Below are 14,888 nucleotides of genomic sequence, written 5' to 3' on the forward strand. Positions count from 1 at the left end.
ACCTCCTTTTATACCGCGTGAAAGTAAGACGTCCATTTTGCGGTGTCAGGGGGCCTGACTACACTTCACAGGGTGTGTGCATGGATGTAGTGTTTCCTCAGGTTCAAGAAGTTCAAGTATTTTTTTCTAGGGCTACACATAAGGGCATCTGCTGACATGCAATAATTCATGGGGAAAAATTTGGAACCTCATCACTTGTCCTCAGCAGATGAGATTACAGATGAGTAATGTTTGCACAAGCCATTTCTTTTAATTGCGGAACATTAGCCATTTTATATATTGCTGACAATTTTTGGTTTGTTACTGAGGTAAAACAGCCACTGGTGTTGTTTAGTTATTGTTCTTTACTTTTTGCAGGTTTTTTGAAATGACAAAGAAATAAAAAATAATAACACAAATATATGTCTGATCATTTCTGTGTCGTCTTTTGATCTTAGAATTATGTCACATTACTGAATTAGATAAGGAGAATGCATAAATGTTTATTAAAACAAATGATCTGCTTTTGGTATGTAATTATTTCTACTTTTTATTTATTGTTTCTAATTATTTATTTTCTTTTCTTTTCTCTTTCAATCCCTTTACCGTAAGTCAACAGAATTAATCTGAGCAGTTATTAAAGTGAATTCTTTACACATTTGAAACTGCTATCTTTTGGAGAACTTTGTAGGAATATGCTGATGGTATAATAATTATGCCCAATTCTCAGCCTTGGAAAAACCACAAACATTCCTATTGTACTTGAAAAAATGTGGCTCAGATGTAGTCTCCAAGTCTAATTTTCACTTCACTGGGAATATCCATTGTTAAGAAAAAAGATTTACAAGACTTAGTGGTTCAGTATTTTCAGCATTTTATAGAGACATGAATGTGAAAAATCATATTTCACATGCATATATCTTATCTAATCCTAGCACGTTTCGTTAATTTAATAAAGGAGTTTCTCTAAAAAAGGCGAAAATTTTGAAAGGTTAAAGATAAGGAATGTGTCCACTCAAAGAAGTACTGTTCATTGGAGATTTTTGTATTAAATAATGAAGTGTTATTCAAATGTACTGTTTTCATACAATTTGAATTTTGTGATTTGGATATTTAGATGCACAAATGAATGTATTGGCTTTATACAGCTACCTGGCAGGATTGACAGTTTTGGTGTGGTGGCACACATACTCTCATACAGTGGTAGTCAATACAGAGTACAATACTGGGCGATGCGGTGGCTAAGGATCTGTGCCTGTGGCTGGAAAGTTACTGGTTCAAAATCCCGTGGCTGGCAGAGGAATCCTACTCTGTTGGGCCCCTGAGCAAGGCCCTTAACCCCAACTGCTCCAGGGGGGCCGTATAAATGGCTGACCCTGCGCTCGGACCCCAAGCTTTTCTCCCTGTCTGTGTGTCTCAGAAAGAGCAAGTTGGGGTATGCGAAAAGACAAATTCCTAATACAAGAAATTGTTTATGGCCAATAAAGTGATCATCTAATACAGAAGCAAGTGTTTACATCTTTGCATCCAGGACATTGAGGTATAATAGGTGTGTAACTTACAATTATATTATAGCATATGTAGGACATCTGATTTTAATGATATACCTGGAAGAACAGTCATTAATAAGACTAAATTAGCAGTGATGTATTAAATGAGCTGAAGGCAGCTTTTCATCTCAGGCATTTATTGATGGGATTGCTCTGACCATTGAGTGTTATTTCTGTAGTGGTGCCTGTGCAGCTTCTGCTAATGTATTGTTTGCAGAGCTCATCCTGAATGGACATCCTGTGATCATTCAACATGGTGATTAAACACTGAAGCTGCTTTTAACAAATGACAAGGACTTAATGTAACTCCAGGTTAAACTTGGCAGACAACTGGGAATCTGGTGATGTTCATATGACTCTTTTAGGATTGTGTCTAGCAATTTTGAAATGCTCAGTCTGCCATCGGGTAACTCGTGTTCACTCTCCTCATTCGGAGTACATTTGTCATCAGAGACTGGATTAAAAGGCTGTCATTTTCACAACAACGTGTCACACTAACTGCAATTGGTAATTGGCAAGCAGCAAAACAAACTTTGAAAAGAAAACCAGTTAATGTGATATGAAGAAAATGTAAAAGCAAATGGTGAAATTACTTAAATTCTAGTTTTTTTCTTCTTTTTGTAGGAATAGTACGTGTAGCTTCTATTATGTTATATTAGTGTTCTATGTAGTATTTACTGTTACAAGATGGGAACCCAAAAATGACCAAATTAGATCCAACCCAGACTAAAGTGCCCCTTACACCAAAATTTCATTTTTTGCATCATCATAAGCCTCAAGGGGATATCTGGTATAGCTTGTCCAACTCTACATGTATTTGTACAGCCATCCACCAGTTATCAAAAAGGGTCCTGGCAACATGGATCCTATTCTAGAAGTAAGAAGTATTGAATTTTGAGAAGCAATGGAAGTTGACAAGACAGCTGTCTGCCTTAGGGTTCGTTCACACACACACACAAAGTCAATTTAGAAACGTTGATTAACTTAGACGGCACGCCTGCAGAAGGTGGGTTGAAACCAGAGCATGTGGAGAAACCTGTGTGAACATGCAGAGAACATGCAAACTCCACAGAGAAGACACTCCAGTCCATGATAAAAGCTAGGATGGAAAGGCTCTAAAACAATGGCACTAACGACCAGCCTACTGCGCAGCCCGTATTGTAAAAATTAACCTTTTATCTTATACACAGGATGCTTGTGAAATTAGCCTCTCGTAAAAATCGTACTTTCAGTGAGACTGTGCACCTTGGTGCACTGAAAAACAGTACACAAACGATATTGTGTGAGCATACTTAAGATTCAACGACTGCACGCAGCAAAGATTTAAGTCTCTGATTCCTTAAAAGGGCGCTATCGTCACAGGTATCCACCAGAGGGCGAGTGGCGCATACCTAACACAGATTCCCAGGACAAACTATGAAGGGTTAAGTTCCTATATACAGTACGTGCTGTAGCAAGAGGTTCCTGAAAAACTTGTTCATGGATTTACAATGTTGACGGTTGAACAGGCGAGCTAAAAAGTCTGCATGCCAGCCCCCTGCTGCCAAAATATTCTTAAATGTTCAGTTTGGATTAAAACAAATCCGAATCCTATCGCACGTCCGTATTCAGACATTGCTGTTTGAATCATTCGGGTTCCAACACTGAACGCGAACGACTTCATTGTTGTGTTTAGTCATCCAGCCACCAGAGGTCGCGGCACTACCAGCGGAGGTGTATCTCCTGCTCACTCAGGGGTGTGCGCATGTGTATTTTACTCGCACATGTCGTGAAATGAACTTGTCTGGAGGTAAAATATCCTTTTTTTCCCCCATTCAGGCCGAAGGAAGTTTGGCGGGGGGGGTAAGAGAATGCAGCACATGATTTGTGGAATGTGTTAACTGTATATTAATGTTCTGTATTATACGTCTTCTATTGTAAGTATTTAGTTACTTTTCATGTGTTAAATAGACAAGCCGACGTAGGCAAACCTGCAGTCAATATGGAGTTTGCGCTGTCCTTTTGGGCGCTTTCTGAAAAAGAAAACCGCAGTTACTGTTATAACCTACTTCAACTGCGAAGTAGAACTGCATTTTAGACTGTATCCTAAAATAACAAGGCTGTGAGTCCACGTTGGTCTATAAAGCTGTAAACCACGTTGCCCCAACGATACTGTAACGTGTTTTAATTTAAAGTCAAGCAAATATATGTTTAACGTGAAAAGTCTGTATTCGGTCTCTTCAAGTTTTATTATTGCTGTTCTGTCCCATATCGACGGATCTCTAGAGAAAACGCATTAAAAGCATTAAAAAAAACTTTTATTATGACAACGAGGAAGGTTACAAAATGAAGAGGCATTTCGGGCTATGCAGCCGCGTTCTGAAAGTAGTCAGAGGTTTGACTTCGACATCATGGATTTGATCTGTAAACTACAGCTAACTGGTTGAGTTTTGATATGAATTCCAGTTGTTGGTTAAGGTTTACGGTTTATGAGTACACTACAATATTGTAAAGCTATATATATACACACACACACGAGGGATGCTTGGACGGTGTCTTAGATGGGATGCTTTTTGTTTCCATGGTTGTTACCTGCGGCCGAGGAAGTCGGTTGAGTCTGTTTATGAGTTTACTTTTGAAAAGACACATTTCTTAGGCGAAAACAACATAAACTATCATTGTGTGTAACTAGGGAAAGTGTTTTATGAACCCTCCTGACTCAAGCCAGTCTACTAAGTGTTAGTAGAACTTGGTAAGTCAAAGTGGGGAGATAAATGGACGATACCTACGGCTGGGGAGAGCTCATGGTAGCCTCTCTGGTATACTCTAACTCCAACACTAACCTTTGTGAAATTCTGATCTAGAATGTAAAGAGTGAAGCCTGCCTGCCTGCTTCTCAATTGAACTGCTAGTTCTAAGAGATAGCAATATACCTTTTATGCACTATTGCATCATGAATGCAATATAAAGCACTTTAATCCTAAAACAGCTGTGATTAGAAAATCACAAAGTTGTTTTTATGTACTGTGGGCTTTATGAGAAATAAGCTTTGAGTTGAACTGTCATGTTTACGATCACTGTTCAACTTAATTATAACTTTTTTTTAATAAAATGTGAATGTTTTGGACAATAGTGTGATTGAAAGTATATATATTCAAATCTTTTTGTTTCCCTGTAGTTATTTACAGGCTTCAACTAGGTACATCTGGATGACTCCACATTAAGTGATTACCAGGATGGATTTGAGACGTTTCTGGAGCTCAGGAAACTTGGGGTTACTAATGCCAAGCTCTAATGCCAAGAGCTCTTGTACGACTGGAGGATCAGACATTCTTAATCAAGTAGGTAGCTCTGGTTGTGGTGGTGAAGTGAATTAGTCCTTCTTTTAAGAGTAGAAATCTTTAAATTCTCTGATGGTAACCCATATGGGATAGGTGGATTTTTACAAATTGTCTTTGTCTTTAGGAAAAGTTCATGAAGATGACTTGTGTATTTGATAGTCAAGAACATCCAGACTGAGATTTACTTAAGCAGAAATTGGAATGTCATTCTTTATTGTAAGGTAACAGCTAAAAGCAGATTTTTTTTAAATCTTTTTGCCATTGAAAGAAATGTCTTGATCACTTTGCCAGTCAGGGGTGTTTAACCTACAGACAGTAAGGAAATAAAGGGAGCAGGGCTGTAGTGATCTGAACTAAGTAAAATTGTTTCCTCCCACAAAGGCGTTCTTGTAATGGTTTGCTTGCAAGGACGTAAGAAATGGAGGTATAATAAACTGAATGATGATATTTAAGACGCTGTCTGTTTAAGCAGATGGTCAATCAGCATTCATACATATACATTGACAGCCATGTGTAGAATCCTTAGATAAAACTTTTTTTTAAGTGTATGCAGTATTTTTGTTGTACCTTTCTTTAACATTGCTTATAGTATTCCTCTGTTTCCCTCCAGACTGTCCAACTTGGTGTCCTCACCTTAGAAGACACTTGATATTCAGATACCATCTTTTGTTTTTAGAACCACTGTTCCTGAGGTATACAGCAGAATGTAATTGAGGCTTCAGTTACTGCCTAAAATTCTTCAAGAATGTTTTCAAGGACAGAAGGTACCAGCGCAAAAGTTGTTCCAACAAAGTATGATTTAGATGTGCCTGAAATCCATCCTTTAACTTACTAGTTGGGTTAATTGTTACTTGACCTTTTGTGTCATCAAAAACTATTTTCCAGCTTAATGAAAAGGTAACAAATGGTGAAATTTTACTGTGCATTCTGTGCATGGAATCGGTTTAATCTTAGGACATGATCTATCAATGATGTTTCTGAATTTGTGTAAAAGGTACACCCTCCCACAAAGGCGAGCTTGTATTGCGTGCTTGCAAGTTCGTAAGACCTGGAGGTAAAGTAACCCGAATGATGTTTTTTTTGTTACTTTCTGTCCAGTCAGATTGTCCCGTCATCATTCATACAAACAAAATACTGTATTAGGTGTAATTTGCAAAAACTTTTAAAGCTTATTTTAATATAGTTTAAAATCTTGTGCTTTAATAAGTATTTCCATTTTAGGACAGCTCTTGGAAGTTAACGGAGATTATCATGAAGACCTACATGGAGCTCTGAAAATGTGTATGTGTAAAAAAAAAAGTACTAACAAATGCAAAGAACGACTCCCCTACGCTAAAAGAATTGTACTAATGGAGACGTGCACATTGAAGTTGTTCATCCATATATCTCCAGTGATAAATACTTGAATTAGAAGCAACACATCTAAACAACGTCTAGTATTGTCTGCTTCTGTTTCTGTGTTATGAACTATGTAGAATTTCTTGGTGACCAATAAAAGGATCACACACTATAGAATGCAAGCAGTAGTAAATTACAGTGCTTTTTTTGTACCTGAAGTCAACATTTAAATGACCATGTAGATGAGTCTTACATTGTACATTTCATATCTTGCATTGGTATAACCTTTTGTAGTTGTGTTACTGCAGTTCTATTTTTCTGCTGTTGTATCCTTTTCTGTTTTTAAATGTTTAATCTTCCTGATTTATGGAGTTTTGAAACTACTTAATTTTAATTTCATGATGTAGTTTGTAAAATATTTACATAACTTAAAAGGCAATACAGTGAAAATGGTGCCTGAGAGTTCACTGTATCCATAAATATATCTTACTGGTTGTTTTCGTTTTTGAGCATTTTCTTCATTGTGAAGTATTTAAATATTGCATGAATATAGTTATACTGTAATCACCACAATTTTAAAATGTTATAGTTTCATCTGAGTACAGTAAGTTGCTACATGATTAAAGCTTTTGCACAATTGTTTGTGCTGTTTCTGCAACCGATAAAGGACAATTTTGAACATATTTCTGAAGCTTGTGTTTTATTTTCTTGTACCTAATGGTACAGAATCTTGTGTACAGTCTTCTTCAAAACACAATAAAAGGCTACAGCTGCTTCTAAAATCAGTCCAGAGATGTGGTCCAAACACAAACATGAAGTTGTTACAGAATTTAGTTTATGACTTCAGAGGTGCTTATTAAAGCCACAGACAGTTGGGATATAATTTGGGGGGAAAATAACTTTTGTATAGTACCTTAAAAATCAAATATGTGGGATGTGAAGTTGTGTGATTAATGTTGTATGCAGTATGTCTAAAAATGTAAACTATTGTGTAGATAGCTTGATTTATTTAACTCCAGCAATTCTTGAAGTTTTATACAATTAGTGAATGCCAACAGAATGTACACAAGAATCCATGCTGAAATAGTTTTGTACTAATAAAGTGCAAGATCAGCTGCCGACTGACAAATGTAAAGGTACAATAAGTGATTGCATAGCTCTCAAGTTTAGTGCATTCATGGCTGACTTGTCCTGCACAGATAATGTCCGGGGCGGAGTGGTGGTTCTGTGGCTAGGGATCCGCGCCTGTGGCTGTTGCCAGTTCAAATCCCGCAGCCGGCAGAGGAATCCTACTCCATTGGGCCCCTGAGCAAGGCCCTTAACCCCAACTGCTCCAGGGGTACTGCACAATAGCTCTGACCCCAGGCTCTCTCCCTGTGCGTCTCATGGAGAGCAAGCTGTGGTATGCGAAAAGACGAATTCCTAATGCAAGAAATTGTATAGGGCTAATAAAGTGATGTTATGTAAGATGAACTAAGCAGTTTCCCGAGGTGCCAAGTTAAATGGGGAGCTAAAATATCCTAAATTTGCTTATTTCATACTTGTATACAGATGAAATATGTTATTTATCAATTTCTATACATTACACCACTAATGGTAACAATTATAATTCATAATTTTCCCGCATGGGAACCCTGACCGCTAATGATCTTGTGAATTAAAATTAATTTGTTAATGAAATTCTGTAATGCAGACTTGAGAAGTGTTAATTTTAGAATTTCGGGTCATAAATAAAAGGAAGCACTAAGCCCCAGTATATCTTGTTTGGTTGCTACTACTTCGTTGATATAAAGATCTTGTATATTTTGACGTTTCAAACTCGCTTGTAATCTTCTGGTTATTAGCAAGAGATTAACTTCATTTGAACGACAGAAGGGAGTTCTTTTAAACTCAGGCTTTAGACAGTTTATATGGAATGCAATGTTGGTCTTTGCTGTAGTCAGCAAACATTTAAGCATTTAAGTAGATAGTATATCATTGTTTACCTACTCCATAGCCGTCACATACGAATAACAAAAAAAACGCTGATAAGTGGAAAGAAAAATGTCCCGGCTTTTGAGCTTTCTTCGGTGGTGTGATACAAAATCTATAACAAAAAATCGGACCAGAGAATCTTCTCAAGAAATCCTTTCGTAATACAGGATCCCATAATAAGAAAACTAAAACTTTAATTATACATAACTAACATTGACATTAAGACAGCATTTTAAGTTAAAGAGCTTAATCCACCAAAAAAAAAACTGTAACTGTAACTGTAACACAACCGTTGTTGTGTTGGGGTTCACTTGACTGTTTCAGATCGGTGTATTTTCATCCACGCCTGACAGTCTCTATAAGACGTATAAAGCCGTATCGCTAGCCCTGCGTCTCTTCACTATCGCATGTGAAAACGGAAGAATAACATGAGGTGGCGTTGCATTCTGGGAAGGGTTTGGACCGTACCATGTGTAGTAGCGTTTCACTGTTTTATACCTTTTTAATAAACATGAACGCAATTTAGTGTATCTTAAGAACGGTAGGAGTAGCCATCTATTTTTAAAAATGTGAGATTTAAGAAGGCAGCTAAAGTTACGAATTGCAAAGTAAAATCCAACAAATTCCACTCACTTGATTTAAATTTCCAGTGTCCTTTCAAATTTGAATATACCAGACGTTTCCGGTGATTCGTCCGAAGCTTGTTTGGCGCGGAAGTTGAATTTGGTAACTGTTTTAAAGTCTTTAGAAACATTTTAATTTATTAGATGAGAATCTTCATTACACTTCATTATTGCATGAGTAAGGGAAGTGATTGAGTGATTTTTTTTGCGACTAAGATGTGATGTTTTATTATATTCGCGTGTCCTTACTCTATTAATATGGGCGATCTAAATGTAAATGTTTCTTTTTGTTTATTTGCACTATTTGTTTCTTTTTAAGGAATGGTCTTAACATTTTGTGTTATGCCTCATTGAATTATCTCCATAAATCTTTAATCGTTCATGCATAGTTCATTAGTTTGTTTTTTCGTTAAAAAACTCCGCACTCATTATTGTGAGTTTCATCTGATTTTATTAGAATCTCGCTTCAGTGTTTTATTTTGTATTTTTATATGATATATAAAATTATATATTTCAGATTATATTCTCACTTGCCCAACTGAAGTCAGCCTGCACAATACATGCGTACTTGACGTTAAAATGATTTTCTCATTGCATGCCAACGGGATAAATGAATGTAATTTTCTGTTTAGAAGAACCATGGCTTCCATCAAACAGCCAGGCATTAACAATCAGTTTTCCAAGAAGCTTGAAGAAATGCGAATCACACTTTTAAACGAGGTCTTGGGAGATGTGAGCACTGAAGCCGAGCTGAAGCGAGTACACAAAGAGAAGATGAAATCATTAAAAGGTATGAACCTTAGATTTTCGTCCACTAGTGACATCCAGCAGCCATATCACCCTGCAACTCACAACTGGCAACCCACTGAAGCTAAGCAGGTGTGAGCCTGGTCAGTACCTGGATGGAAGACCTCCTGGGAAAAACTAAGGTTGCTGCTGGAAGAGGTGTTAGTGGGGCCAGCAGGGGGTGCTCACCCTATGGTCCACGTGGGTCCTTATGCCCCAGTATAGTGATGGGTACACTATACTGTAAACAGGTGCCGTCCTTTGGATGAGACGTAAAACCGAGGTCCTGATTCTCTGTGGTCATTAAAAATCCCAGGGCGTTTCTCGAAAAGAGTAGGGGTGTAACCCCGGCATCCTGGCCAAATTTCCCATTGGCCCTTGCCAATCATGGCCTCCTAATAATCCCCATCTATGAATTGGCTTCATTCCTCTCTGCTCTCCTCCCCACTGATAGCTGTGTGGTGAGCGTTCTGGCGCACTATGGCTGCCGTTGCATCATCCAGGTGGATGCTGCACATTGGTGGTGGTGGAGGGGAGTCCCCATTATCTGTAAAGCGCTTTGAGTGGAGTGTCCAGAAAAGCGCTATATAAGTGTAAATAATAATTATTATTATTACAGGGTGGCGCGGTGGTGCATTGCTGGGTTCACTTCAAATCAAATCAAATCGAAGTTTATTTATCAAATGCACAACAATACAGCGTGCAGCAGTAGTTACTGGCAATGAAATGTCTTTTTCTGCGAGCTCACAAAAATCACAAAATTAAGGTTAAGAAAATAAGGTTACATGATAAAAGAAATGGAGTAAAACTCAATATGAATAGAGCTGCTATGTGTCCAGGGTGTATGCAATATATTATGTCCAAGTAGTGCAGTATGCTGAATACAATGAAAACTGTATGTCCATGTAGCCATTACGGGTGACAGTCCAAAGACATACTGGTAGATTAATCGGCCCTGGTGTGTGAGTGTGTACGTGTCTGTCTGTGTGTGCCCTGGGGTGGACTGGCGTCCTACCCAGGGCGTAGTCTGCCTTGAGCCTGTTGTCTGCAGAGATGGGCTCTCCTGTCACCCTGAATTGGAAGAAACGGTTAGAGAATGGATGGATGGTGACATTCCATTAACAAATAGAATGCCAAGCACTTGTCAGATTTCGTGATTCGTCTTTTCCCTTTTTCCAGACGCGTGTTACAAGAAATGCAAGGATGACGAGGCCATGTTTGAGAAGATGAAAGCCTTTTTAAAGGGTAAACGAAACTTTTTGGGAAATATTAGGTTCCCCAATATTGTCTGTTTTGTGATTCTATTTTTATGGATTTTATGGATTTGTCTTCACAGAAGTGGAACACAAAAATGCCCAGATTAAGGAGAGAGGAGCCGAAATAATTGAAGTTAAATCGGAAATTCAGGAAAATGAAATGCAGAAGGAGAAAATGATGCAAGCATTGCAGAAGCTTACAGAAGAGAATGCCAAAAAGCGGGAATGTGAGTTTCTCGTTTATTTATGCAGTACAGTAGGTGCAGTCGAAAGTAATTTGCACTTCAAAGTTAATTGAAAAATACTGGTTCACTTCAATAGAATGTAAGTTTTGCATTGTATTAAACATGAGATTCAGAATATATTTAAAAAGGACAAGTTAACTTTCAGAGATGACACAATTTAATCATTCTTTAGCTGTTCCTTTACAATTATGACAGTCAACCATTATATTTGATTCAGCTACAGTTACAGGTTTAGAGTAAACCTGTTTGTATTGAGATCTCTTTGATTAACTTTGGTTAACTTTTTATCTAAATCTGTTGGCCTTCGTGGACTTAAAACTCAGCTTCTATATCCAGATTTACTCCACTGCAATAGCATTTGAAAGCTTTGCAAATTTGTGAACTGTTAAAATTTTAGTTCACTGATTTATTTCATTTTTACATTACTGTTAAGCTTTGGTTCCACTAAGACTAATTATAGTGGTCATAACTGTTGTTTTGTTAGTTAAATAGGTAACATTTCAGATAAATGTAGAATTGATTCTAAATTGTGGTTACTGATTATAAAGGCTCTTCTTGGTACCCCAGCCAAACCTGTAACTGCTTAACTCCATTGGCTGCTTAAATGTTAAACGATGGTTCAGTCATTATGTCTAAATCTTTTTTTTTTTAATTCATAGCTACTACATTTTCTGGTAATCTTTTTGTTTCAGAATCATTTGTGAATTTGACAAATCTATTGAGTATATGAGAATCTGGATCATTGATTTAAATGTAGAAGATTAGGTGGTCCTAATATAGGTCCATGTGGTTATTAATACTTCGCCAATTGTTACTCCATTTTGAGCATTCACCTCTTATCTGTCCTTTTTTCTATCCTTTAACCAGTTCTCAGTCCAAAGACATGTAATGTCTTAAATATTTAATGCCTACTTTTTTAGAATTGGACTTTTTATGAAAGAGCAGTCTGTGAAAAGCTTTTTGATAATCTAAATGTATCAATCAGTTTCACCCCAAAAAGTATTAATTTTAAATCTTCATGTTTTTATTAAAAAAATGCTTTAAAAAGTGCACCGTATTTTATCGGACCACAGAGACTGGTGTACAGCTTCGACTTTAGATAGGATAAGCAAATTATCAATTCGATTTTTTTTTCTTCACATTTCAAGTGATGACCTCTCAAAATAAGGTGAATAAAGGCAGACTGAAGAATCTAAACAAGGCTAAACAAGTGTTTCAAGAGAGTCTTGGGTTGGAAATACGTAAGCTTCATGGTAAGTATTCTTGCATGGCTCTACACAGAAATGTACACGAAATGATTTCGTTTTAAATAGAGAACTTAAATATGTTACATAATCCTTAGGTTTAAGAAGTGTACAAGTAGCCAGTCGATATTGGATAAAATAGTGGTGGTTCATGCATCTGCAGTGCTGTGCTGCAGTGTAAATCACACAGACTACCTAGAAAAATTGATTTGCAAGTTTTCAATGTGATATACTCTCGTCTGTAGGAGTAGAGATACAGATATCTGTCAGGATGGGTTTATGAGGAGGCTGGATGTAATGGCCAGGGTTGCATTGCCTTCCAGTCGCATCACATCTTTGGTTTTGATTCCTGTGAACAAATTGCGCAAAATAACACATTTCCTGTGCTCACATCCACAGCATCTGGATTCCATGGCAAATATCGGGAATTACAGTTTGTCACTTAATTGTTGCTAATCGATATTATACGAATTCCTACATTAAAATGCTTAATGGGCCTTTTAGCATTTTTATAAATTGTTTGTGCTTTGTTGGAACATTTTACGATTTTCTCTAATCCTTAGGGGTTTTACGACTGGCAGGGAAATGTAATATACAGGATGCCAGGGGACACTGATTTTTACGAGCTGTGGGAGAGAAACAAGCAGCTCTGCATGAGCGTGAATGTAAATCGATCTGGTCCTAGAGCTGCGCTGTGGTATATTTTTCAGGACAGCTTCCTCAGGGTGCTCGTACTCTTTTTGGTGAACTTTTGGTTACAGTAATGCTTCGGTGTACTTGTTTGTTTTTATAAGGCGAGAAGCTGCAGTTCGTGTTCAGAAGAGTTAACCATAAGGATCTGGACAGCGTGTACACCTTTACACTGCGAATCAGTGAAGAGGGCGTATATGAAGGTAAAGTGACACAAGATAAATCTACCAAACCAAATGAAACAAGAAATTATTTAATTAGTGAGATGCTAATCAGATTACTTGTTTTATGCTACTTTTCTCTTCTAGACTAATTGTTTATTTATGCTCCTTTTAAAATTGTTTGGTATTGAACAATTTTGAGACCTAAGTTACTTTAGCAGAGGAAGCCAAGAATGGACTTTGCTGAGAATGTCCTCATTATTTAAAACTAATTTTCTTTCCCCATCCAGTGGTTTCATGTGATCCACCACTGGAATGCATGTCTCATCTGGAGAGCAGATTGCAGGAAACCAACAACTTCTCTGCCTTTCTTACTAATGTCAGGAAAGAATTTGCTGCTCTACCAAACAGCTAAACATCTTGAACTCTGCAAACATCAAAATATATGATCCAATAAGTTATTTTTAACTGAGCTTTTACAGGCCAAAAGATCTAAGAAGAACATTTGTAGAATGACCCTTTTTGAGTGTTTTCTTGACTTTGATCGATTATCCTTGCCATTACTCATTCCAGGCAACTGAAGTTAGTTTTTTGTGTTGGGATTCATAAGTGGATATGGCAGTTGTGAACTTGCTCTGTAACATAATACTTGTTTGATATGCAGAAACAGTTTTTATACCTTTCACTCCCACCTCCAGAATGTCCTCAAATGTCTGTTTTTTGTATCTGTTACTTTCTCTAATTTGTTATTCTGTTATTTTGTAAGTATCAGTTATATTAAAATTACTAATAAGTGCAATGAGTATTGTTTGTTATTTCTGTTAAATATTGTTGATATTTAGTACAATTGTATTTTACAGCTTTAAATTATTTCTTTAAAAAAATGTCTTCCCTGGAACACTACACTTTTAGATCTATATTGCATCTATAGAATATATTTTAAGATTCTATTTTGTCTTCACGTGATCAAATGTTCTGTATGCTTGAACTTACAAGTTCTAAATTGTTTTCTAAAAAACAAGTGATCCCTTCAGATGTGATACTTTTTTCTCCTGTTATATTTCTAGCTATAAACATACAATGAAACAAATCTCAGTTCTACATCTACGACGAAATAATGCTAATTCCAAGGAATCTGTAAACATGGTAAATGGCAACAGTCATGTCTGAAGAAAATAAATTGGGCTAAAACTGAAATTTTAGTTTTTATGTGTACGTTTAAAATGGCTGTCCAGTTTCAGGTCCCACTTATGGCTGAAAGTATTTCTAGTATTAAAAACTGAGAATAGCAGGCATGTGTTTACCCAAAAGGCCATGAGAGTATGGAACAAATTGCCCAGCCAGTAAGTCAGTAACCTGGGTTCTTTCGAGAAACAGCTGGATGAGATCCTTAAATCGATTAGCAATTAATTAGCAAACAATCTAGATGGGCTGAATGACCTCTTTTGTAACCATTTGTAATCGTTCTTATGACTCATTGTAAATTACTAATCCACGGCATAAATGACTGGAGCCTACAGTGCAGCAGCAATTTACCATGGATGTAGGCAAATGTATTAGACTGAAACAGCAATTTTACTGCTTTTTTGTGTAGAGATGTGTTATTAGCAGTATTTTAGTGCTTTTGGAATTATGGATTTTCCTAATGTACTGCATGGTGTTTGACCTACTTAAGTAATGAAATGAGACTGAATTGTGTACCGTAGAAAGAAAGATGCACAC

The 14,888-nt window shown here is 37.0% G+C and overlaps 1 protein-coding gene and 1 long non-coding RNA gene across 5 annotated transcripts; both read left to right on the forward strand.

Annotated features, from left to right (window-relative positions):
• The first annotated feature begins 3,250 nt into the window (after positions 1-3,250).
• Positions 3,251-6,870, forward strand: LOC148649136 (uncharacterized). 3 transcript variants are annotated; one of them, XR_015926290.1, is made up of 5 exons: positions 3,251-3,559; positions 4,687-4,849; positions 4,974-5,070; positions 5,460-5,613; positions 6,071-6,870. It is a non-coding gene; the product is annotated as an uncharacterized LOC148649136 (long non-coding RNA). The 3 variants fall into 3 exon arrangements; XR_015926289.1 differs by having other exon boundaries at positions 3,252-3,445; XR_015926291.1 differs by lacking the exon at positions 4,974-5,070 and having other exon boundaries at positions 3,253-3,445.
• A 1,771-nt stretch (positions 6,871-8,641) lies between these two features.
• On the forward strand, positions 8,642-13,965 carry spc25 (SPC25 component of NDC80 kinetochore complex). Of its 2 annotated transcripts, none has more exons than XM_088605392.1 (7): positions 8,642-8,887; positions 9,417-9,574; positions 10,750-10,815; positions 10,907-11,053; positions 12,220-12,324; positions 13,110-13,208; positions 13,457-13,965. In XM_088605392.1, exons 2-7 carry the CDS (start codon positions 9,424-9,426, stop codon positions 13,579-13,581), a joined length of 693 nt encoding a protein of 230 aa, XP_088461518.1. In that variant the 5' UTR covers positions 8,642-8,887; positions 9,417-9,423; the 3' UTR covers positions 13,582-13,965. The 2 variants fall into 2 exon arrangements, with proteins under 2 accessions (XP_088461518.1, XP_088461519.1); XM_088605393.1 differs by lacking the exon at positions 8,642-8,887 and adding an exon at positions 8,940-8,962.
• The last annotated feature ends 923 nt before the right edge of the window (positions 13,966-14,888 follow it).

This window comes from Lepisosteus platostomus, chromosome 14 (genome assembly GCF_059453375.1).
Source record: "Lepisosteus platostomus isolate fLepPlt1 chromosome 14, fLepPlt1.hap1, whole genome shotgun sequence".
Classification (NCBI taxonomy): domain Eukaryota; kingdom Metazoa; phylum Chordata; class Actinopteri; order Semionotiformes; family Lepisosteidae; genus Lepisosteus; species Lepisosteus platostomus.